Source organism: Saimiri boliviensis, chromosome 5 (genome assembly GCF_048565385.1).
Source record: "Saimiri boliviensis isolate mSaiBol1 chromosome 5, mSaiBol1.pri, whole genome shotgun sequence".
NCBI classification, from domain to species: domain Eukaryota; kingdom Metazoa; phylum Chordata; class Mammalia; order Primates; family Cebidae; genus Saimiri; species Saimiri boliviensis.
In genome coordinates, this window is record NC_133453.1 from 63,468,265 (window position 1) to 63,493,289 (window position 25,025).

Below are 25,025 nucleotides of genomic sequence, written 5' to 3' on the forward strand. Positions count from 1 at the left end.
GCCTCTTTTCAAAATAAATTACAAATAAATCCATATTTGTTCATTGGGCATGTTTGTAGGCCCTAGACACACATCAATGTTAGTTTCTTACTTCTTCAATTCACTGGATAATTAGTTCTTAGTGTTGAAGTGCTTCTTTCAATTAAACTTGCAGTAGATCTAAAGATTAAGATTGTAAGCTCATTACAATGGGAGCAACATAGGAGAACAATAACATTGCTGATGGTCCTGGATACCCAGACTTACAGGGGAGAATTCCTCAGAACAAGTTTCAAATTGAATCTTTGTGTGAGTGGATTTAATTCCTATGAAAGAGACAGAATCAGACATCAAATTTCAATAAAATGACACTCTAGGCATGAAATATCAGTAGTTGTAAAATATTTACCAAAAGCCAAATATTGAACTTGGACTTGCAACTTTGATTCAATTGTGACCTGTTGGAGGTGAAATGGAAACACCCAGTCTCATACTGAGCCAGACAACAGAAAGTAGCTGTGTCATCCAGCTCCGAGTGACTGACTCCCTGTGGACTTCGGGTGATAGAAAGGAAAGCAGCTTATGGGTGTTTTCATTCCCAGAATATTTTCTCTTATTTTATTATTCCAAAGGTTCTAATTGCTGAACAGGTAGGATGTACCAAGGCCTCTAGACAGGGTTTAGCCACTGACGTCCTAAAACTCTTCTCCTAAAACAAACACACAGGTTAGTACAGGTTAGACACCCTTCTGTACTAAACATCATACATACGTACAAATACTGTGAGAATGTTCTCTTTCCAAGAAGCCCAACAACTAAGGTTGCTAGATTTAGCAAATAAAAATGTAGAACATCTTCAGTTAGACATGAAAGTTTTTTTTTTTTTTTGAGGTCTATTGCACAGCATGATGACTATAGTTAATAATAGCTTGTTGTATATCTCAAAATTCACAATAAGAGAGTAAATGTCAAATGTTCTCACCACAAAAAATGATAAGTATTTAAGGTGATAGGTATGTTAATTAGCTTGATTTAATAATTTCACTTTGTATGCACATATCATAACATCACTTTTACCCCATAAATATATATGGTTATAACTTGTCAATTTACAATACAATTTTGAATTTATAATTTATAATATAATTTAATTACAAAATTAACTTATAATTTACAACATAATATTTTAGTTACAATAAACAATACAGAACATCAGTTAAATTTGAATTTCAGATACAGAATGAATTTTTAATATAAGTATGACTCCTGCAATACTTGGGATATACTTATGCTAAAAATATATTCATTTTTAATCTAAAATTCAAATTTAACTGAGCATCTTATATTTTATCTGGTAACTCTACCAGCTCACATCATAAAAGGAGACCATAATTGAATCTACAGATGAGAAACTAAATTTGAAATAATTCATCTGTTCAATGTCACTGAGACCATTAGTGCTTATGCAGAGAGCAGTAGATCTGATACAGCGGGAAAACCCAGTGATAATCTTGTTCTTGCCTAAAGTAGAAGGACATTGCATGTGAGTTGATGTTTTTATTTTTGTTAAATTCCCTTGAGTCAATATAATGCAAAATCATGATACTTCAGATTTTATAGTAACTTATATGAAACAGGAAGAAAGCCACCTCAATGGGAGTCTAGATGCATTTCTAACGAGACTACAATGACAAGGGGCTAAGTATACACCTCACTTATATTTAACACAGAGAAGAAAGAGATTGTCAATAAGGCCCTTATGCTTGGAGATAGAAAATTTTGAGTTGGTTTATTTGCTGTGTGGTGTTTGGGGTTAAGTGTATCTCTCCACATGTATGTTTGAGAGTTTTGCTCCTTACAATAGGATAAATCTCAGAAAGGCATGGATTATTGCACTGATCTGAACAAATTATTTTTTAAACCCATCAATTAAAATAATAAAATTATAAATACTTGGGCGAATGAAGAATATGTATATATCTTTTTATACATAGGTACCTGTGAAGGGCACAGAACACCTCTGATTAAGCATTTGTTTAAATTAAGAAATCAATTTATAGTAAAAATGCCAAGAAGAATCAATTAAATATCATCATGTATAATTCATTTCCAAATCATGGAATATCTTTGTGGCTAAGGAAATTATTTGGCTATCTTCTATATTTCTTGGACATTCTGAGGGTCTTTAGTATACCTAGAATCCTATCATTTCCCATTATGCATCAGGAATTCAGAAACTGACTCCAAAATAAAATTGAGATTTAACTTCTAGTCTCCCCCTAATTATCTAGAAATCACATAACCACAAGAACTTCACTGGAATTGGTTTTTATGTCCCTACAGCCTGGCAGTGCCTGACTCACACAATAGGTACTCAGAAAGCTGTGTTAAATGGATGAGTTAGTGATTCCAATGGGATTTATTTGGAAAAGAATTAGCATGTTACACATAGTAGTAAAATGTGTTGACTGCATTTTAGCTTGGATTTCATCAGATCAGATTTGAAGTTAAGTGTTCTTTAAAAAAAAAAAAAAAAAAATCTCTATGTTTGGAATCTAAGAAAACCGAAGTCAAGCCCTAGCTTAGCTTGAGTTTCCAGCTCTAAGATCTCCAAAATGGCAAACTGGCTTTGTCTGCAACCAGGGAAGATTCCATTTGCATCTATGGGAGGAGAGTAGCAGATATTCCTGGGTCCACTCAGGTATTCAAGGAGGCTCTCACTATGAAAGGAGGAGGCTTACCCACCACTCTCTACTTTCCTAGCTCTTGTTTCAAATACCATTTTGTCAAAGAGTCAAACACATTCTTTCTCTTCTTATAACATTTCAACTTCAAACAAAATAAAATGCAAATTAAATAAAGTTTCTTCATCAATACAGTGATTTTTTAAAAAGCCAAGAGTTGGCTAGGCCTGGTGGGATTACACATATATAATCCCAGCACTTTGGGAAGCCAAGGCAGGCAGATCACAAGGCCAGGAGTTCAAGACTAGCCTGGCCAACATAGTGAAACCCCATCTCTATTAAAAATACAACAATTAGCCAGGCCTGGTGGCAGGCACCTGTAGTCCCAGCTACTTGGTAGGCTGAGGCAGGAGAATCGCTTGAACCCAGGAAGTGGAGGCTGCAGTGAGCTGAGCTCGTGACACTGCACTCCAGCCTCAGTGACACAGTGAGACTCTGTCTCAGGGAAAAAAAAAAAAAAAAAAGCCAAGACCACTCCTGTGATTCTTTCTGGATGTGTCAACTGGGCATTAAACACCAAAGAAAGATAATATTAATAGACAAGAATGAGAGACGAGAGACTACTACTATTTATGTTACACTTAACCAGCTCAGCATCTCTGAGATAAACATTGGTATGCTCATTTAACAAATGACAAAACTGACTTCCCCAAGTCACATGACTAGGAAGTAGTGGTGCTAAGATTTGAGCCCAGATCTGATTAGTTCCAAAGGTTGAGCTTTTGCTAAGGCCTTGTGATCTGCCTCCACCCCCCTGCCCCACCCACTACACCAAAGGCAGATGGCTTATAGCAGGCCATCACCGTTAGTGGCTACTAAGTCTAGTGCACATATCTGACTAAGGTTGAATCAGGTGGGTCTTTTCCTATATGAAAGGGCATCAGACAATCCTTTTCTTTTATGTGATGAGAAACGCCAAAGTTAGCACAAATCAACTCTAAAAATGGCAATGGGGCACATAAAATCAGATTAATACAAAAAGAATAAGATACATCATGATTTCTTTCATTGTTATTTTTGGATGTCTCTTCTCTGTGTTTTTCTAAGCAGTTTTCTAACAATGTCTCTGTCCAGTTCCAATTTCCCAAATGATCTTTATCCCAATTATTGTTCCCTGCCACACCTGCTGCAGAAAACTTAATCTTCAAAATGCTCCTGAAATGGAATTTTCTCTATAGACTTTCACCTTCTCAATAATAAGTACCTTCCACTCATCCTGAGCTCCTTTCTGGAGTTAAATGAGTTGATTTAAAGTTCATTCTGAGAGAATAAACAAACAAAAATATCCAGGAAACCAAAGAGCAACAGTGAGGAAGCTAGTCCTGCCTGGCATAACATATACCACAGTGCCTCAACTGCCACAACTGTGCTTAATACACAGAACAATCAAACAAAATGTAAAACCCTGAAGCAAACTCAATTGCATATGGAAACCTAGTATATGATGAAGGCAGCATGTCAAGTCAGTGGAGAAAAAGATGGACTTTTTAGTAAGTAGCACTGGAATAACTGGAGAGTTATATGTAAAAAGATAAATGTGGATGAAATGGATGTATTCCTCATGCTACACATCAGAACAATCTCCAAGTAAATAAGAGATTTTACATTAGTGGCTATTTCAAGCCAGGAGTAGGGTAGGCATTGAGGATTGACTACAAAGGGTCATAAAGAACTTTGCGGGATGGCAGAAATTCTCTGCATGTTGATTTTGATGATAGTTGTATACATTCTTTTAAAACCTAAATACTGTATACTTAAAATTTATACTTCCTATATGTAAATTATATCTCAATAAAGCTGATTTTCAAAACTAGACTGAGATACTATTTCTTATCTATAATATTAGTAAATATCAAAGAGTTAGAAAACATTGTTGAGGCTGTGAGGGGAAGGGACTCTAATAAGTTATCAGTAACAATGCAAAATTGGGCTACCTATAGGGAATTTGACAAGAGCCAGCATAACATACACATTCATCCTTTAATTTGTATACCTCACTTCTAAGGACGCATTCCGAAGGTATATTTACAAAAATATGGGAGAAAATATACATGCAATTTTTCATTGGTGTCTTGTTCTGCAATAGAAGGAAGAATAGGAAAATAAATACATAAGGAATATGGTATATATTGGACAGGGATACAAGCCAAACTTCTCTGAATATGCTTTGTGTTTCATTTATATACATGAATATATTTATATGCTTAGAAACAATGATCAACTCCAGTAGCAGTGAGCGTCTCTGTTACGGCCTCTAAGTACCAATTCCCACTAGAAAGATCCAGAGCGCTTAAGAGATGTAGCTGGTTCCAAGTCTGGGGAAGGAAATGTATGAAATGGGTCATAACAAAAGCTACCAAATATTATACCAGTCAGAAGGACTCAGAAGCCAAAGTGAAGAAACTCCCACTGGCTGAAGATAAGAAAATTGGGCATATTTATAAAGATAAATACATAGACTACACTAACAGATTTTTTTGTCATAACATTTTTAACATATAGTATGTGTATGTAAATATGTAAAATATGTCATGTATACATTATATGTACAACTCTATTTTATACAATGTAGGTAAAATAAAGGGAAAATGAAGATGCTAGATTTGAATATGATTAATTCACTTACATGTCAAAATTTTCAGTGCTTTTCTAATGCTCTCAAAATCAACATCTGAATCAGATTTAATCTTTATTACATAACTAAAAACTTTTGAGATGTATCCATCACCTCAAGCATTTATCATTTCTTCATGCTACAAACATTTCCACTATATTAAATACCATTTTAGTTATTTTTAAATGTGCAATAAATTATCATTGACTGTAATCACCAGCTGTGCCATCAAATACTAGATCTACTTATATTATCATGTCCATTAACCATCCTCACTCTCCTCCATGCATCCCCCATCCCCTGCTACTACCCTTTCTAGCTTCTGGTAACCATCACTCTACTCTCTATCTCTCAATCATCATTTTAATTTTTAGATCCCACAAATGTGGGATCTAAAACATGTGAAGTTTGTCTTTCTGTGCCTGGCTTATTTTACATAATGACCTCCAGTTCCATCCATGTTGTTGCAAATGACAGAATCTAATTCTTTTTATGGCTGAATAGTACTCCATCGTGTATATGTGTCACATTCTCTTCATCCATTCGTATTGATGGACAATTAGGTTGCTTCCAAACCTTGGCTACTCTGAATAGTGCTGCACTAAACACAGGAGTGCAGATATCTCTTAAATATACTGATTCCCTTTCTCAATTTTTTTGAATTTCATGCATTCATAACAATACTAAGAAAAAAGACACTCATCTTTGAAGATGTTAGGTAACCATTAATTTGAAAATTGGTGAATAAAGAGAAAGAAGACATGATCAGCAAATCCAGACTACGGAAAAGAAAATAGGAAAAAGAACTGTTTATTTCAACAACTAAATGCCAAGAGAGAGAAAAAAGAAAAAAAAAATAGAGGGCTAACTGTGATGGCTCATGCCTGCAATCCCAACACTTTAGGAGACGGAGGTGGAAGGATCACTTAGAGCCCAGGAGTTAAAGACCAGCCTGGACAACAAAGTGAGACCCTGTCTCTACTAAAAATAAAAAAAAAATAGGTAGTTATGGTGGTGTGTGCTCCAGCTACTCAGAAGGCTGAGGCAAGAGGATCCCTTGAGTCCAGGAGTTCGATGTTGCATTGAACTATAACCATACCACTGCCCTGCAGTCTGGGTGACAGAGTGAGATCCTGTCTCAAAAAAAAAAAAAAAAAAAAGGTTGTCTGTGAGGTCATTATTGTTGAAGCTGGGCAATGGATACAGGGGAGTTCATTATACTATTCTCTCTAGATTTTTGTATATTTTAAAATTTTCATAATAAAAGGGTTTTTAAAGTGCCATTTGTAAACAGTTGAAAGCAAAATAAAGAAATCTAAAGCTAGACAAGTGAGCTAAAAATAGATGCATGTGTAAGAGAGATCAGAGTTGGTGAAAGCCACAACTCAATGAAAATAATTACATTCAAAAACTGCCCATGCAAAAAACAAAAGCCCTACTGAGGTTAGCAATGAGATAATATTTGATAAGTCCTTTTTTGTGAGTAATAAATGAATAAATAAATAACAGGAATATAAGAAGACCAGGAGGTCCCTGGAGCAGGAAGAAGAAAGCAGCTCATGGGCCATGAGGAAACATGCCCCCAGCTAGAGCAGAAGGCAGAAACAGGAGACCTCAGTCTGGAGGGAACAATAAGCAAAATATAAAAGAAGGAAATTGAGGGTCTGAAATTAGGGAAACAGCAACAGAATGAAGATGAGGAGATAAATTCTAGAGATGACTAATGAGAACAATTGACAGCACATGATGAGATGTAGATGAAGAGAAAAAGAGAGCTAAAGAGATTGTTTAATTCACCAGAAATTTACTGAACATCTGTGTGCCTACAGCGTCTCAAAGACTCAACAGTCTCATTGCAGAGATAAATAATTAAAACAATTAACTATAATATACGCAAGTGTTTTATACGAGAAATTAGCATGAAAGTTGTAGAGGAATACAAACAAAGGAGCAACTGATTAGATGATCATTTTAACAGAGTTGGGGGAAAATACTGGAGGAGCAGTAGTTTAGAAATGGACAGGTAGAATTTGAGGTACTTCTGAAACACCCAATTAAATAGATTCTGTAGGAGATTAAACATAGAGTTATAGAGCTCATACTGACATGTAGGCAACAACTCCCAAAATAAAATGGTTAAGTTTGTTTGAAGACAGTAAAGAATGATTGCCATCTTTACACTTTAGTCCTATAAATACAGTATTTGATTTTATCAGCATCTTCATCAAATTTAAACTTTTATTTAATTTTTTCCTTGGTGCTAAGTAAAGAATATCTGTATTTAATTCTACTATAAGGATTTTCTGAAATCACCTGCACCTAAGGTCAAATTCCTGATGTACCATTTAAGTACATCATTTAAGATGGATTAAAACAATCTATTTGTAAATGCTTGCCTCACTGCACTTATCTGTATTGATATAAAATGGTGTTGTGATAATGTCTACCTTCACTGAGAAAAGCTGTTATTTCAAAGATGGAAATGTAATAAATCTTTGTTTTAAGGGCTACATAATGACAGAAGGCAGATGCAGCTCTGTTGATAGAACTGAATGGAAGTAACTTTTCCAAATGAAAATAGATCATATTTCTCTCTTGAAATTTTTGTACTCAATTTCTAAATGTCCAGTTTTAGAATTTATAGTTTTCTTGGAAACTCTGGGAAATTGACAGACTGTCTCTAAAGTCCATTTATCAATTGGTCTAAATATATGTGATACAGCAATGACTCAGAAACATTTATAGCATTTGCTATGTATGGTTAAACTGTAAAACCCAGCTTTCAACATCAGTTGGCATCAAGAACTCGGTAAGTAAAATATGCCAGATGGCATTACGTTCATACACTAGATAAAGGGACAACATCATCTGCTATTTAATCACCACATACAGCATTTTCTGGGGTAATTGAGAAAGAAATCCAGTAATACCACATACAAATTTTTTAAGTGTCTATATCATTGAACGTTACACATTAACTTCTTAAATTTATTAGAAAATATACTTAAGAAAAATCCTTATCATAGATCATTTTCATCTTATACACATTCTGTATGGCTTTATAATGAGAAAGCAAAGTTAACATTCTCAGAAATAACCTCACTAACTTGAAAAGTGAATTAAAGTTGAGTGATGGCATAGATGGGAAGTTTTGTTTAACTACTACCTCACAAAGATAGGAAATGGAAGGCTGCCTCAAGATCCCCCATCTTGTGGAATATACGTCTTTTATTTTTATCTAAGCAACGTGCATGATACAGTACATGACTAAACATAATCCAATTTGATTTGTGTTGCAGCAGTACTCCAATGAACAAATCTGTAAAATTACCACATGTGAAAGCTTAACACAGTGATATAACACGGCAGTGGCACGGTTCATATCTTAAACTGACAGACTGATGGTGATTATTGCAAGGACAATGCCCTGCATATGTCAAACGATTTGCAAATAATTTATGTTACCTTCTCCTCCATTATTGTTTTTGCAGAGGACATAAACTGTGTCACCAATATTAAACTGTCTGCAAAAAGAGCCGAGCTCAGCATTCTCCTCTCTGAGAACGCAGTGCCATCTGCACCCAGACAAACATGCATATGGCCATCATTTGTCCAACATCTTACACAGTGTGAAGGTTTTTTACTTGAAATGCCAACCTGTGTGGCAGATGATGTATGTGTTTCCTCAGTCCCGTGATTACCAGGCCCGCGCCACTGTGCTGCGCTCTCACCTCATCAGTTCCACAAGCCGCACTCCAAGGTGTGTGAAGCATTTGCAGCAATATGGCTTCTGACACGCAGGGAGGTGGAGGCGTTCTGGTGTGAATATCTGACTCCAGATTTTGTTCCAATCAGGGTCAAAGTCTGACCCACAGAAATTAGTGTGGGTAGAGATTTAGGACTCAAAAACAGCAATTTGAAAACTGGAATGAATATATTTTGATAAAGGGGAAAGCAAAGGGCACCCTTGCTGTCCCTGGTTGACTGTTGTGCCAAATGCCTTAGAAATGACCTACGTTTTGTTCCTTTGGAGGAGAATGTACCGTAAGGCATATTTGTTGTCACCAGTTGTAAACAGAAAAGGTTACACATGCAACTAGGTGTAATTAGTTTTAGGGATTTGCCATTAACACAGACCAGGGAATTGTCATCCCTGCAAAATGACATTACAAGGCAGCTCTTCTCTAGATGCAAAGTTTTAAGAGTGCATAAATTGAATTTTTCTTATATATATCAATACACACATGTGTGCACATGCATGCATACACACTCATAGGAGAGAAGAGGGAGATCCTAAAACATCATTTTAAACTATTGAGATAGCATTTGTTTGTTTGTTTTTAAGAGCTCTCCAAAATCTAGACATTTGATTCAAGCAGAGTATATTATAATGCACTCTTATTATAATCCTTTGTTTTTACCAGGGAAAAAGAGGGAGCAACAGAGGATAACTAAGAAGTTTAAAGATTGTCTCAAAGGGATCTTTTTAGACATCAAATAGCTTTGATCATCAAAGACCCACATTTTGATGAGTTAAGTGTAGATTCATCAGAAACATATGGATTTGTTTTCCTATAAAATTCACAAGGACATAAAAATATCTCCCCAAACCTCCCTTTTTAAACTCTGAGTGGGTGGGTGGCCTCAAACAAGACATGCGATGTTGAGTTCTTATCCTCTACCATTTGCCACCTTCAAACAGAAACAAAACCTCTTCCAAACAGGGACTTTGAAAATCTGACTAAAGGTACCGAATTTGAATAAAAAGCAATGTGTGAATGTTGAATAATTCCTAAAAATTACTTTATAAAACAAAAGTGTATGAACTTACAAAATGAAAATATGTTCCACTTAGGCCCAGTTAATGCTTATGGAAATAAGCAAAACTGAACCTATCAAGCCCATCTTAGTAGTGACTCAACATGATTTCCAGAAATTGAATACCCTCAATTGAAAATAACAGGCAGTTAACGGGATTTCTATAAATATTTGCCACTTTTGATTACCTGTAATTCTTTCTATTAATAAAAAGAGGAAAGAAAATGGAAACATACATATGTTATTAATAAAATTACAGAAAAACAAGCATGATGGATTTTGTGAATTTATAGTTGGAGAGTTTTTAAGATTGGGCCAGCAGCCAGCCCCACAGGAGCTTATCCTGACAAGTTTAATTTACGTGTTTTGAAATAAGCATTGTCAAGGTTGGCAGAGCTAAATTACACCCAGTTTATCCCTCCCCAATTCCCATACTTTTTGTTCTCTTATACCTAAAAATACAAAAACATGGTTATTAAAGATCTTTCTTAGGTCACAGAAGATTATTTGGGAGATTTGTTAAATTAGATTGTGAAAATCCATTCCTTTTTCTTCCTTTCAACAGCAAAGTTATACTTTACTATAATTTGTATTACCATTATTCATTTCTTAAAATTATTATACTTTAAGTTCTAGAGTATATGTGTAGATCATGCAGGTTTGTTATACTAATCCATGCCTTTTAAAACTGTCTACTGCAGAGGTCCCCAACATTTTTGGCACCAGGACTGGTTTAATTTTTCCATGGACAGGGAGGAGGGGTGGTTAGAGAGGGATGGTTTTGGATTATTCAAGTGCATTACATTTATTATGTACTTTATTTCTATTATTACATTAAAGATATAATGAAATAATTCTACAACTTACCATAATGTAGAATCAGTAGGAGACCTGAGCTTGTTTTCCTACAACTAGATGGTCCCTTCTGGGAGTGATGGGAGCTAGTGACAGATCATCAGGCATTAGATTTTCATAAGGAGCACACCACCTAGATTCCTCACATGCACAGTTCACAATAGGGTTCATGCTCCTATGAGAATCTAATGACACTGCTGATCTGACAGGAGGTGGAGATTAGATGTTAATAGGAGCAATGGGGAGTGGCTGTAAATACAAATGAAGCTTCAACCACTTCTCTGCTGCTCACCTCTTGCTGTGTGGCCTGGTTCCTAACAGGCCACAGACCAGTACTGGTCTGAAGCCCAGGGGTTGGGAACCACTGGTCTAATGGACACTTCCATTTGGATGCCCAACTCAATATATCCAAAACTGGCCTCCATGAGGTCAACCCTCATCAATTTCCTTTTCTTCCAACCATACCTTTCAGCTGTTGAGGCTCAAGATCTTGTACCCTACACCTTTTCATTTACCACATCCAATCTGCTGTCACCCATTAGTTTTTCCTTCCACATTTTTCTCAGATCTGTCCCTTTATTTCCTCTTTATGACCTTCCTAATCCACATACTCATTACATCAATTTAAATTAACGAAATGACCTATTTTTGACTCCTAGCTGCAGGAGGCACACTACACATCACTTCTTGGTCAATTGCTCATCAGCTAATTTAATCATATCATACTCATTTCTCCAGTGAAAATAACACATTGGATTTGTGGAGTGTTTTATAATCCACAAAGCACTTTCACACTAATTAATTTGTTTTATCTTCACAGCAAGACTGAGGTGGGCAGAACAGGTACTAACATTTCCATTTTGTAAATGAGGAGGCTCAGATTTGGAGGGAAGGTGACTTGTCTGACCATGTACACAGCTACTAACTGCAGTCAGGAGTCCAAGTCCAGAGCAGTTTTTGTTGCAACATTTTATCTGTTCCCGACCTGCAGGACGACAACAAGGGCCCGAAGGGAGGGAGTGGGGATGGATGGGCAGGAGATGCGAGAAATGGAGACAAGACAGGAGTCTGATCAAGTCTCGTTTATTGTTGCTGAGCTCACAGCTTAAATAGGCCAGGCAGGGGGCGGGGCAAAGGAAGCTTGCAGTTGGGAAATTGCGGCCTGGTGTGCCTCGTGCCGTCCACGGGCTGGACCTGAATCATCAGGACTTGAGCCTTCCACAAGCGGCACCTGGGCTCTCTTGGCCCCAGGATTTGGTCTGTGCTCACAGCTTCCCACAGGTCCCCCTTTTTTATTTTATTTAGAAATTAGGCTGAGTGGTAGTTATGCCCGCGGGAACCGTGCCTGTCTTAGGTCAGAGGACCCCACATGAGAGAACATTGACTCCTTATTCATCATGGGGAGGGGAAAAAACGTTTTCCTCCTTATTTTAGGCGGAGTGTCCTTACTCATGCTCCTCAGTTGCCCGTCATTGGCTAACCGGTTCAGCTCGCCGGGTGACCTGAGAGGAAAGGTATCAAGTTCCATCTCTAGGTCTACCATCTCCTGCTTGTGGTAATGGACCTGAATGGGCTGCATCTTCATGGCCTCAATTTGTGATCCTGAGAAACTCCTGAGTTTGCTAAGTATAACAGGACCGATTAGACAATAAGACAAGGAGGGAAAGCAATCAGAATAAATAATACCATGTTGTTGACTCCTAAAAAGGAAAAAGATAGAAGATCCTCAGGGCTCGATGTCGTCCCTGGGTGGAGTTGGTTTTTCGGATTTTTTGATACTTACTTGCTTTACAAGTCTCTCGGGAAGCCACCTGGCCGAATCGGCTTCCTTGGCATAAATGCACACCGATCCTCGACCTCAAATCAGGACCGGGTCCGGGCCATGCCATGCACCCATCATGGGATCTTTCCATATTACCGATGCATAATGGCTTTTGGATTCAAAATGCCAGTGTCGATCAGCAGCGGAGTGTCCTTCTTGATCCAGTGTTAAAAAATTTAAAATAAATAAAGAGTGTGATAAAAGGTTTTTTGGTGATCCCTTATGGGGGTACCACTCCCCCTTTATTTTATTTAGAGTGGTTTTTATGGTGAGATGAGCTCTTTCTACTATGCCTTGTCCCTGGGGGTTGTACGGGATGCCTGTAACATGTTGAATGTTTAGCTGAGTACAGAATTGAGTGAAGGCTGTACTGACATAACCAGGCCTGTTGTCAGTTTTGATTTTACGTGGACACCCCAGGGATGCAAAGGCAGTTAAAAGATGAGCAATAACATGTTTTGTGGCTTCTCCGGTTTGTAAAGTGGCAAAGATATATCCACTACAAGTATCAATGCAGACATGAACGTATTTAAGATTTCCAAATTCTGGGATGTGGGTGACATCCATTTGCCAAAGGGCATTAGGTAGGAGGCCTCGAGGGTTAACTCCAAGATGTGGGACCGGTAAGTGAGGTGCACATTGTGTGCAGGACTTTACTATTTGTCGGGCTTGTTCTCTAGTTATGTGATGGAATAGTCTTAAGGATTGAGCATTAAGATGATGCAAGTTGTACGAATGTTGTGCTTGAGCTAGAGGGGTGTTAGGAAGTTGAACTAACAAAACACGGGTGGCTAGGTCTGCCTTGGCATTTCCAGAGGCCAATGGACCAGGTAAGCCTGAATGAGCATGTAAATGTCCAATGTAGAAAGGTTGTGTTCTGGAAATTAATAGCTTTTGTAGTTGAGAAAATAGTTTTGCAGCAGTTGAGGTGTGTTTTATGAATGGGGCTGTTTCTAACTTTGGGACAGAGGTAGCAATGTATGCGCTGTCTGTATAGATATTGAGAGGATCATTAGGAAACATGGAAAATGCAGCTATAACTGCATGTAGCTCTGCTAATTGGGCAGACGAAGATTGGGATTGAAAGCTGATAGTTTGGTTTGGGGTAACAAAGGCTGCAAGCCCTGTGGATGACCCGTCAGTGAAAATGGTAATTCCATTTGGAAGAGGATGAAGTCTGGTATTTTTAGGAAAAACGAAATCATGTCTGTTAACAAAATCTAGAAGCTTATTGGGAGGATAATGATTATCGAGGTTGCCAGTATAAGAGGCAAGTGCAATGGGCCATGCTTCAGTGTTTTGCATGAGCCAATGGATCTGCTGTTTGGTATAAGGTTGGACAATGTTGTTAGGTTCCTGTCCGAAATATTCCTTTCCTAGGGTTCTTCCTTTGGCAATTAGACTGGCTACCATAAGGTAGTAAGGTTCAATGACTTTAGTGGGCATATTAGGAAGATGGATCCACATAAGTGGAGCAGTTTGCCAGAACACAGCTGTGGGAGATAATGAGGTATGACATATAATAAATTGGAGTGGTTTGTCAATATCGAAAAAGGTGATGGTTTGGTTATTGATAGCTTGGTTAACTAAATTGATAGCTGATTTTGCTTCAGGGGTGAGTTGTCTTAAACAAGTAGGACTGGGATCTCCTACCAATATATCGTATAGGGGCTTAAGATCAGCTTTGCATAATTTTAGATAAGGTAACAGCCAGTTTATGTCTCCTAATAATTTTTGAAAATCATTGAGGGTTTTTAAACAGTCTAGCCTGAGTTGCACCTTTTGAGTCGATAGGCGACTTCCACTTAACTGAAATCCTAGGTAAGTGTAGGGATCAGTAAGTTGCACCTTCTCTGGGGCTATGACTAATCCACTAGCAGTAAGGGCAGTTTGTAGACTTTTGAAACAAGACAAGACCACTTCCTCTTTTGATATTTTGGGTTAGCTAATTTTTGTTTAAGGCCTGCGGCTACACGTTCAGCAAATTCCTCTAAGGAGCACACAGACCCACCGCTCTCCGCGGGTTTCTGTTCCTCTTTACCAGAGTTGCTATTGAATGACATTAAGTCAGCTTCCCCTGACTTTTTCTCCTTGCCCTCTTTGGGTTCTGGTTTCTCCAAAACTAATGAATTTTCTTTAAAGGGGGGACTTTTATCAGACAAATTTTTACATGAGTCTCTCAGGCAAGTTTCCCCCTGGGTTATGAGATTAGCAATGACTGGATCGTCATGTTTTCGGGTAATGACCTCATTTATCAGATTCCAATATGAAAAAGCAACTACAGGGACCTTTTGAAGCCCAAAAGCATCATAATAATTTTTTAGGACTTCCCCTACTCTTTTCCAACATTTTTGATCTATGGTTCCTTCCTGAGGGAACCAGGGACAAACGTCCTTAATATAATCAAAATATTTAATTAACCGGTTTACTTTCACCTTTACTCCTCGCGCCTTTAATGCTATGCTGAGTTCCTCTACAAACAACTCATGCTTACTAATTTCCTGACCCATAATATCGTCGTCCTCTTACCAGAGAGCAAGGCCGCAGCAGGTTCCCGCGGTGACTCCTCCTCTGGATTTCTTCCTTTAATCCGGCCGGCTTCGACGACGTCCCTCACTGTGTCCCTCTTACTTTGGGTCCCTGTTCGGGCGCCAAACTGTCCCGACATGCAGGACGACAACAAGGGCCCGAAGGCAGGGAGTGGGGATGGATGGGCAGGAGACGCGAGAAATGGAGACAAGACAGGAGTCTGATCAAGTCTCGTTTATTGTTGCTGAGCTCACAGCTTAAATAGGCCAGGCAGGGGGGCGGGGCAAAGGAAGCTTGCAGTTGGGAAATTGCGGCCTGGTGTGCCTCGTGCCGCTACCAGCCCCGTGCCGCCTCGTGCCGTCCACGGGCTGGACCTGAATCATCAGGACTTGAGCCTTCCACAAGCGGCACCTGGGCTCTCTTGGCCCCAGGATTTGGCCTGTGCTCACAGCTTCCCACAATCTGTGATAACTGCATGTTGCCTAAATGTCCAGATCACTGATGAGCAATCAAAGCCCTTTGTAATCTACTTCAAATTTGTATTTAAAACTTTATCTTCTGTGGCTATTCTACAGAAACCTTCTGACCCAATCACATTGATTTATCTACTGTCCACTAACTTGCTAGGCAATTATAACTCACATAGTGACCTCTAAAAGTCTTCCCCTGTTCAGTCTACCTGTCTGCCTTTTAAATGCAATTGTTTACCTTCTCCATGAAGCTTTCTACAACCATTTCATTAAATGTTAGTAATTTTTCATATGTTTAAACTCAGCATCATTTTTAACATGGCCTATGTTCCTTCTTGGTTTTTTGCACTCTCATTTAAATATTTACAAATTTTTGGCTTATCTACCCATATATATAGAGTGACTTCTTGAGAGTAGAGGCTTTATCTACCTTTGCATGCCTCTCAGAACAAATGCAGTATAAAAGATGTTCAGTAAATATTTGTTTGCAATGAATTCATTTTGGTTGAGTTTTGTTAGCAGATGGCTTTTATATCTGAAAATTTCATTCCAGTCTTATAATAGAAGACCATATACAAATATCCTGACTACCCTCAACTGAGTTTTCTGAATATAATTTGATATGTATTATTTAATAAATTTTGACTCACTTTACTATATATTATTAATTATTGTCAAAGGATGAGTTTAAAGTAAACTTTCTCTTGGACTATTTTAGAACTCAAGTTTTCATTTGGCACATTAGTTTCTGATTAGGTGTATACAGAGATGGTGTTCACTAGGTCCTATTAGAAAACCACTTGAAGCAGAAATATTTAATCAATAGTAATTATTAAAGATATTATGAAGCTTTGATAGCACACTAAATGCAAAGAATATAGACCTATGGTTTGTTTTTTCCTTTATATAGGTATATGCATATACCTATATAAATATAAATACAAATCATAAGATAATTTTAAACACAGCATAAATATGATAATTTTGGCATTCTGCTATTCAAGATAATTCCCTTACTCTATTGTTTGAAAATACAATGACAAATTTTTTCCCAAACCTTTCTATACTTACTGAAATGCATCTTCTGAAAAGTTAATCATACTAATCCTGGCTTGTTTGCATTTTAGTCTTTAGCACACTTTCAAAGTTCTAGTAATATCAATATACCTAGAATAATTGTTTGGATAGCATTCCTGTATATATCTTCTTGAATATATGAAGTATATCATTATATAACAGTTGTTTTAGCACCCTTGTCTACTAATCTGTGTCATTTCTGGGCCTATTTCTACTGATTGATTGATTTTTATCCTCATGCTTCTTTGCACACTTGATAATTTTATCTTGGGTTCCAGACATTGTGAATTTTGCAATTACTGGGTGCTGGAGATTTTTGTGTTCCTTAACTATTTTAAGGCTTTGTTCTGGAATGCAGTCTTGGAATTAATTTTATTTATTTAAATAAATTTATTTATTTATTTATTTATCTGTCGCCGAGGTGGGAGTGCAGTGGCACCAGCCATCTCAGCTCACTGCAACCTCTGCCTCCCGAGTTCAAGCAATTCTCCTGCCACATTCTCCTGAGTAACTGGGACTACAGGCATGCATCACCATGACTCACTAATTTTTGTATTTTTAGTAGAGACAGGGTTTCACCATGTTGATTTCAATGCTTGCTTTTAAGCTTTGTTAGATAGGTCTAGACAGCCATTAGTCTAGGTCTAACTTGGCCCCAATACTGAGGGAATACCCTTCTGAGAACTTCAATGCCACATGTATCAGATGGTCTTCTCACTCTAAGGAGAATAAAAACTATTTTCAGCCCTCTCTGAACTGTAAGTCTTGCTCTGTTTGCTCTTTTCCAATAGTTCTTTCCCCACCTTAGTAAAGTTTCTTTATATGCATGTGATGATCAATACTCAGTTGAAGACTAGAACCTTCTGCTGGTCTCCAGAATTCTCTCTCTATGCAGTTATCTTCTCTTCAGTACACTGCTTTGTGAATTCTAGGCACTGTGGCCTTCTTGACCTGGAATTCTTGTATTCTCAACTCAGGAAGACTGCGAGGCTCTCCCCAGGTTCTCCTCTTTCCCGTGAAGTAGCCTAGAAATGCCTTCGAAGTGGAAGCTGGGTAATTGAGGGCTTGTTTCTTTTCATGCAGGCATCACTGTCCTAAACTGACTTTTTTCATGTTGTAAACCAGTTTCACATATTTGGTCTGATTTCTACAATTGTTTAAGGCAGGAGGATAAATCCAGTCCTTGTTATTCTCCATCATGACTAGAAGTAGAAGTTCTTGGATAGCATTATGAAAGACAAAAATTGCTCTAAGGGCCAGAGTGAAAATGAGCTTAATTTCTTATTCAGAATTGCCAAAGAAAAAAAATAGAAATGAAAATTTACCCTTTCTAAAACAAGCCCTTTGGCAATAGCATCCAGCTCAAAGTAGAAAAAGAAAAATACATTGGCTCTTTAGAGTAAAAATTGTAATTTATACACATATGAGAATGTGATCCAACAAATTAAAAGTAACCTGCCTATCTTATTGAAATTACTTCAAATTCTTAGAAGTCACTAAAAATATTGTTTTAATAGCCAGAAATATTTTCTGGTGTAATATTAAAATATATTTCATTTCTGTTTGGTAACAAAACAAAAAAATAGTGTGACTGCAACACAAATCTGTGCACAGTCAAAAAGAGAAGAGAAAGAAAGAAAGGAATTAAATAAACAGAAAAATTGGCCAGAGCAAGCTGGGACTTTTCTTCTTACGTGCTCCACTTTGTATTGGTAAGACAAGATAATGAGTAGCACTTTTTCTTGTAACAATTCATTAATCAGAGAAATGATCCTTGCTAGTGTTTAGATGTTTTACTTAATTTGATACCTCTGGCCTGCTGCCCCACTCGTGCCAAAATTACTATTTCTCATCCAGCAGGTGATAAATAACAACTTCAGTTGTGATTAATACCATGAATCCTTCAACTCGACAAATGCCAAAAAACTTGAGACCTACCGAACAAGCAGGTGATAACTGTTGTGAGAACTGTCGAAGCTCTGCTCAGCTTGTGAGGGAAGAAATCCACAGGAAATGAAGCATTTGCTAGCAGTCCAGCTGATCCTAAGAGGCTTCATTAAGCCCATCTCAGCAACATTCGCCATCTGAATACTAGTGATAGCTTTTCTCCCTCCCAATATTAAGTTTTAAGTATCTTCAGAGAAATCATGAACTCATTTTTGCATACATTTAAATATTTATTGAATGGATGAATAAATGAATGAATAATAAATGAGAAAACAGAATTTTCTCCCAAGTACTAGACATTATAATATGGGTCATTTGAGAGCTACATATGATTATCTCTTGTCATTTCTCTAATAATGCAATTGTGCACACGTAGTTTTGCTAAAATCCACAGCAAAATTAACATTCTCTGCTGGCAAGAAGAAAACCGTTAGCAATGGCCAGTAACTAAAGCCACATGGTGCCATCAACTTATCATTATTATTTTGCTCTAGATACCAACATAGTATACTAGTGGTCCTCAGCTGGGCAGATGGTAAAGGGACTGTGTGTTATTTGAAAAAGATTCTTAAGATATTCCTTGCCTCCTCATTGAGGAGCTGCTCTAAATGGTAATATCTATTTTAAGTCACAAGTCAATGGATGCATAATGGTGGCCAACCAGTTGAATATTGCCTAAAGACAAGTTGGTTTGGTAGCAAGTTGTTTTAATTCTTTTACTTTAATGCCTTTATGTAGAAGGATGCATTATCCACTTCGGCACAGCCACTACTATTCTTTTTCTGTCTGTCTCATTCTATTAATTACATATTTGGCTTCTGAATTGAGTTTGTTATCCTGGCTGAATGGAGGGGTACTAAACAGTAACAGCTAGAAGAACAAAAAAGTAAAAAAAAAAAAAAAAAATTGGCTTATAATGTTTACCTTATATAAATTTCAGAGAACAAAAGACTCACCCACTTCATTTCTTTAAATCAACTTTATTATGGTATAATTTACATACAATAAAATGCAGTTTGGTGAGTTTTGACAAATGTGTACATCTGATAAACATCAAAACCAAAATATAGAATTCTTCCATTACCCCCCAAAGTGCCTTATACATTAATACAAAAAAAAAAAAAAACCAACAACAAAAAAAGTGTGACCTCAGAGAACCCTTGATCTATTCTCATTGTAGATTAACTTTGTGTATTCTAAAATTTATATATGCATAGAGTATGTGCTTTCATGTCTGCCCTCTTATCTACAGCATATGTAATAGTTTAGGGATTCACCCAGATTGTTGCAAGTAACAGTTGTTGATCACTTTTTTTTTTTTATTAAGTAGTGTTCTATTGTTGAAAGGTTCCACAATATATCTATTCACCAGTAAATTTACTTTTGAGCTTTTTTCTAATTGTGGGATACTATGAATTATTCGCTACTGTGAACACCCAGGCATTAATCTTTGCATGGACATGGCTTCATTCCTCTGGAGTAAATACTTAGGTGTAGAATTACTGAATCATATAGTAAATGTATGTTTATGAAACAGCCAGTTTTCTAAAGTGCTTGCACCAATATATACTTCCACTAGCAGTGTATGAGAATTTCAATTGCTGCATGTCCTTCTCAACACATATTATCAAACTTTTCAATTTTAGTCATTTCAATAGCTGTGTGATAAGATTTCACTTACATTTCCCTGATGACTAATAATATTAAGATTTTTTCGTGTATTTATGGGTCATTCATGCATTTTTTTTTTTTTTTTTTTTTTTTTGGTAAAATGCTTAAGTCTTCTGCTCATCTTTTAACCTTGTCTTTTTAGTGGACTTTTTATTAATTTCTGAGTTCTTTGTTGCTCTGGATACAAGACCTTTATCAGCTATACTATTGCAGAACTTTTCCCCTATGATAAACCTTTTTTAATTTATTATCTTTGGAAGAGCAGAAGTTTTGAATTTTGATTAAGTTAAATTTTCAATGCTTTTTTCAATAAATATTTCTGAAGTTTACATAGAAAAATCTTTGTTTACTCCAAGGTCACAAAAAGTTTCTTCCCAATGTTTTCTTTTAGAAGCTTTAGAGCTTTGGTTTTTGCATTTAGATCTATAAAATATTTTGAGTTAATTTTTGTGTATAGCTAAGAGTTAAAGTTTACTTTTTCCATAATGATATTGATGTTCCATAACCATCTGCCTAAAAGCCTATTTATCTCCCACCATCCACTACCTTGGAATTAGCTAGAGTTTTATTAATTTTCTCTATTGTATCCATCTTTTCTATGTCATTTGGGGTTTTATTTATTTTCTCTCTTACTTATCCATTTCCCATTTTATTGATTTTCACTTTTTTTTATTTCCTTCATCGTACTTAGAGTTTAACTGCTCTTCTTTTTCCAGATTATGAAAGTAGAAGCTGGGATCATTGATTGTAGACTGTTCTTTTTTGATATAAGCATTTAAACACTGTAACTTTTTCTGTAGATTTTGCTTTAGTTGAATTCCACAAACCTGGATATACAGTTCACCCTTGAACAACATGGGTTTGAATATCACAGGTCCACTTTCATGTGAATTTTCTTCTGCCTCTGCCACCCCGAGACACCAACACTAACCCCTCCTTTCCTTCCTCCTCAGCCTAGTCAACATGAAGACAAGGATGAAGATCTTTATGATGATCTACTTCTTCTTAATGAATAATAAATATATTTTCTCTTCCTTATGATTTTCTTAATACCATTTTCTTTTCTCTAGCTTACTTTACTGTAAGAATACAGTATATAATGCATATAACATACAGGATACATGTTAATCTACTGTTGACATTATTGATAAGGCACCTAATCAACAGTAGGCTATTAGTAGTTAAGTTTTAGGGGAGTACAAAGTTATATGTAGATTTTCTACTATATGCTGAACAACCCCCATGCTCTTCAAGGGTCAACTGTATTGTATTTTCATTACTTCTAAATTCAAAATATTTTCTAATTTATTTTGTGATTTTGTCTTTGGCCCTGGATGAAGTATCTTATTTAATTTTTCAGTATTTGGGGATTTTCCCATGACTTAAGTTTACTCAATAACTATTTGTCAAGCATTTACCATATGCTCAACAAGTAGGCTCCTGGAGATATGGGGCAGTGAACTATCAGCAGTTCTTTATCCAGAGTACTTACCTGGCACAGTCCCTGGAAAATAAATGGTGTTTATTGAATGAATGAAAATAAGCATTTCGGGGGTTGTAAACATGAAACCTGATTAGAACTTAACTCTCAAGGGTATTGTTCTAGTGACGAAATAAGAATATGATATTGAGAAATAAAGACTACATGGATATTGAAGAACTTGCTAAAACAATGCTTCCTATGCTGTCCAATGAGAAATTCAGCACTTCTAAATTCTCCAAGGAAACAGATAATGAAAGCCTACTCAGAAAAAACTTAACATCACGTCAAATGACTGCCAATGAATGATTCAGTGGATTTATATTACATGAATATGTGTTAGTGTTTACACAATGATGGCCTTTTATTCTGGAATATATTATAGGTTGTTAACTGATTTTTTAGTCTACTGAAAATATCATGATAAACATCTAGACTGAGTAGTTTTTCCACTTAAAAGCCTATACATTTTAAAAATACATTAATTGCTTCAATTTCATTAACTTTCACTTAGAGATTACATGTGTGGTCAATAAAGATTCTCTCACATGTTTTTTCTAGATGGCATTTCCATCTTGTCTTTTAGATTCTCCGTTTGTTGAACAAGATCCCAGTAGCATTCCTAAGTATGTTACTTACTTTTTCAATTGAAACAAGTAAATAGGACCAGGAGTTCAAATTAAATGTGTACAAGAAAAAGCTAAAAAACAAACAAACAAAAAACCTCAATGTCTTATTTTTAATTATCTCTGGTTTTATAGGAGAGAAACATTGTACTGATGAAAGTGTATTATATTAAACTTGGTAAGCCAACATTTCTGAATTAAAGAAAAAAATCACTATAAAATTAAGTTTTCTTGTTTAAGTTATATTGAGGGGATTTAAGTTATATTGAGGGAGTTTTTGGTTTTGTTTTACATATTACTATTTTTAAAACAACTTTTGTTTAGTTTTAAACCTTAGGTAATGAAAAAGCAATAAAGAACTAATCCTCCAGAAACAACAGTGAATGATATTTCCTTTGAATGTATGATTAAACTAAAAACAATTACATGTTCAACATTAACTAACTACATATGTTATTTGGGAGCAGAGAGATATAAGTATGCTCTCCCCTCTGGAACCCACACATTTCTACTCAATAATAATTGAAATTTCACATATTATATATTTGGGTGTGCAAACCAGGAAAGTACTGAATAATGTACTTAGAATATTACACCAAACTTGGGACACTGCTCTAAATATTCATTATAAATTAATCCATCACTTAAGTTAATAATCTTAGTTATTTGACATATTTGGTAAAGTTTTCAAAATGCTTAGTAAATTCAAAGGGTTTGTTAGTTTCCTTGCTTTTTTTTTTCTTTTTTTAGGTATTGTCTTTGACTCTCCTTCACTAGTGGGGAAAGGTAAGAGTCAAGGGGAGAAACATTGTGCTTCAAATTGAAATCAATAATACTTTTTCCTCCAATACACCCTTATTAACATGTATGTGAGAATAAAATGAACATTATATATCTTTAGTGTTTAAATGCAATGTAAACAAATCAAAAAAATGTTTTAGAGCTTCATACATTAATATTTACATAAAATTTAAATATATATGTTCAAGAATGTTCATTATAATTTATATACACTGTATACCGCCTAAATATTTTAATTAATAATGGCTGGTCAATGACTTAAAGTATACCATCATATAATAAAACATTATATAATTGAACATGTGCCCACATCTCCTTATCCCCATGTCAAAAAAGACAGACATTTTAAAAATAATATCTGGGAGGCCAAGGCAGGTAGATCACGAGGTCAAGAGATGGAGACCATCTTGGTCAACATGATGAAACCCCGTCTCTACTAAAAATACAAAATTAGCTGGGCGTGGTGGCACACACCTGTGGTCCCAGCTACTCAGGAGGCTGAGGCAGGAGAATTGCTTGAATCCAGGAGGCGGAGGTTGCGGTGAGCTGAGATCGCGCCATTGCACTCCAGCCTGGGTAACAAGAGTGAAACTCCGTCTCAAAAAAAAATAAATAAAATAAAATTGACCAAATTCTGGGCCACAAAACAAGTCTCAAATGTAAAATTATTCATGTTATACTAAGACTATTCTTTAACAATGAAATTAAATTATAAATCAGTAACAATCAGTTTACTTTCCCTTCAGCAAAGGAAACAAGAGAATGAAGAGACAACTTGTAGATTGGGAAAAAAAAAAAAAAAAGGAAACTATTCATCTAACAAGAGACTAATACCCAGAATATATAAGGAACTTAACAACTCAACAGGAAAAAAAAAAAAGAAAAACTCCAAATATTTGGAAACTAAATAACACACTTCTGAATAACACGGGGTTCAAAGAAGAAATCAAAAGAGAAATTAGAAAGTATTTTGAACTGAATGAAATATAGCTGAAACAGAATATACCAAAATTTGTGGGATATTGCTAAAGCTGTACTTACAGGAAATTACTTACAGCACTAAATTTCTATATTACAAAAGCAGAAAGGGTGAACATTTCCACCATAAGATTAGTAACAATGCAAGGATGTACTCTCTCACCAGTTCTATTAATGTTGTACTAGAGGTTCTAGGGGAAAAAGAAAAAAAGAAAAGTCAGTCAAATTGAAAAGAAACAAGTAAAATTCTTTGTTTGCAGACACTATCATGTAGGTAGAAAATTTGAATCTACAAAGAAGCTATAGTTATGCTGTAACTGGTCTAGTTGTACCAGAATAAGTGAGTTTAGCAAGACTGCAGGATACAAGAGCAACATATAAAAATTATATTTCTATATACTAGCAACAAACAAATGGAAATTGATATTTGTAACACCACCTATCTACATTTATCAAAAATGTAAAATATTTAGGGATAACTTGTCACTATATAGCCTATGTATGACAGATTTCAGCCAGGTTTCTGCATTCTGGAGAAGATGCAGAAAAGGTGGTATGATGTTCAATATTTAATTGTTTAAATTTATCGATCTTATTACATTGTCTGTGTCTTG

At 36.1% G+C, this 25,025-nt stretch overlaps 1 protein-coding gene across 2 annotated transcripts in view; it reads right to left on the reverse strand.

Annotated features, from left to right (window-relative positions):
• Positions 1-15,361: 15,361 nt before the first annotated feature.
• Positions 15,362-25,025, reverse strand: part of MTX2 (metaxin 2) — an 83,514-nt gene continuing 73,850 nt past the window's right edge. Inside the window, exons 11-12 of one of the 2 annotated variants that reach the window (XM_074399430.1) lie at positions 24,575-24,602; positions 15,362-24,005 (exon numbers count right to left, since the gene is read on the reverse strand). In XM_074399430.1, the coding sequence (XP_074255531.1) occupies positions 23,814-24,005; positions 24,575-24,602 (220 nt within the window). In that variant the 3' untranslated portion in view covers positions 15,362-23,813. Of the gene's footprint in view, positions 24,603-25,025 lie in introns of both variants that reach the window. The other variant, XM_074399429.1, reaches the window with a different exon arrangement.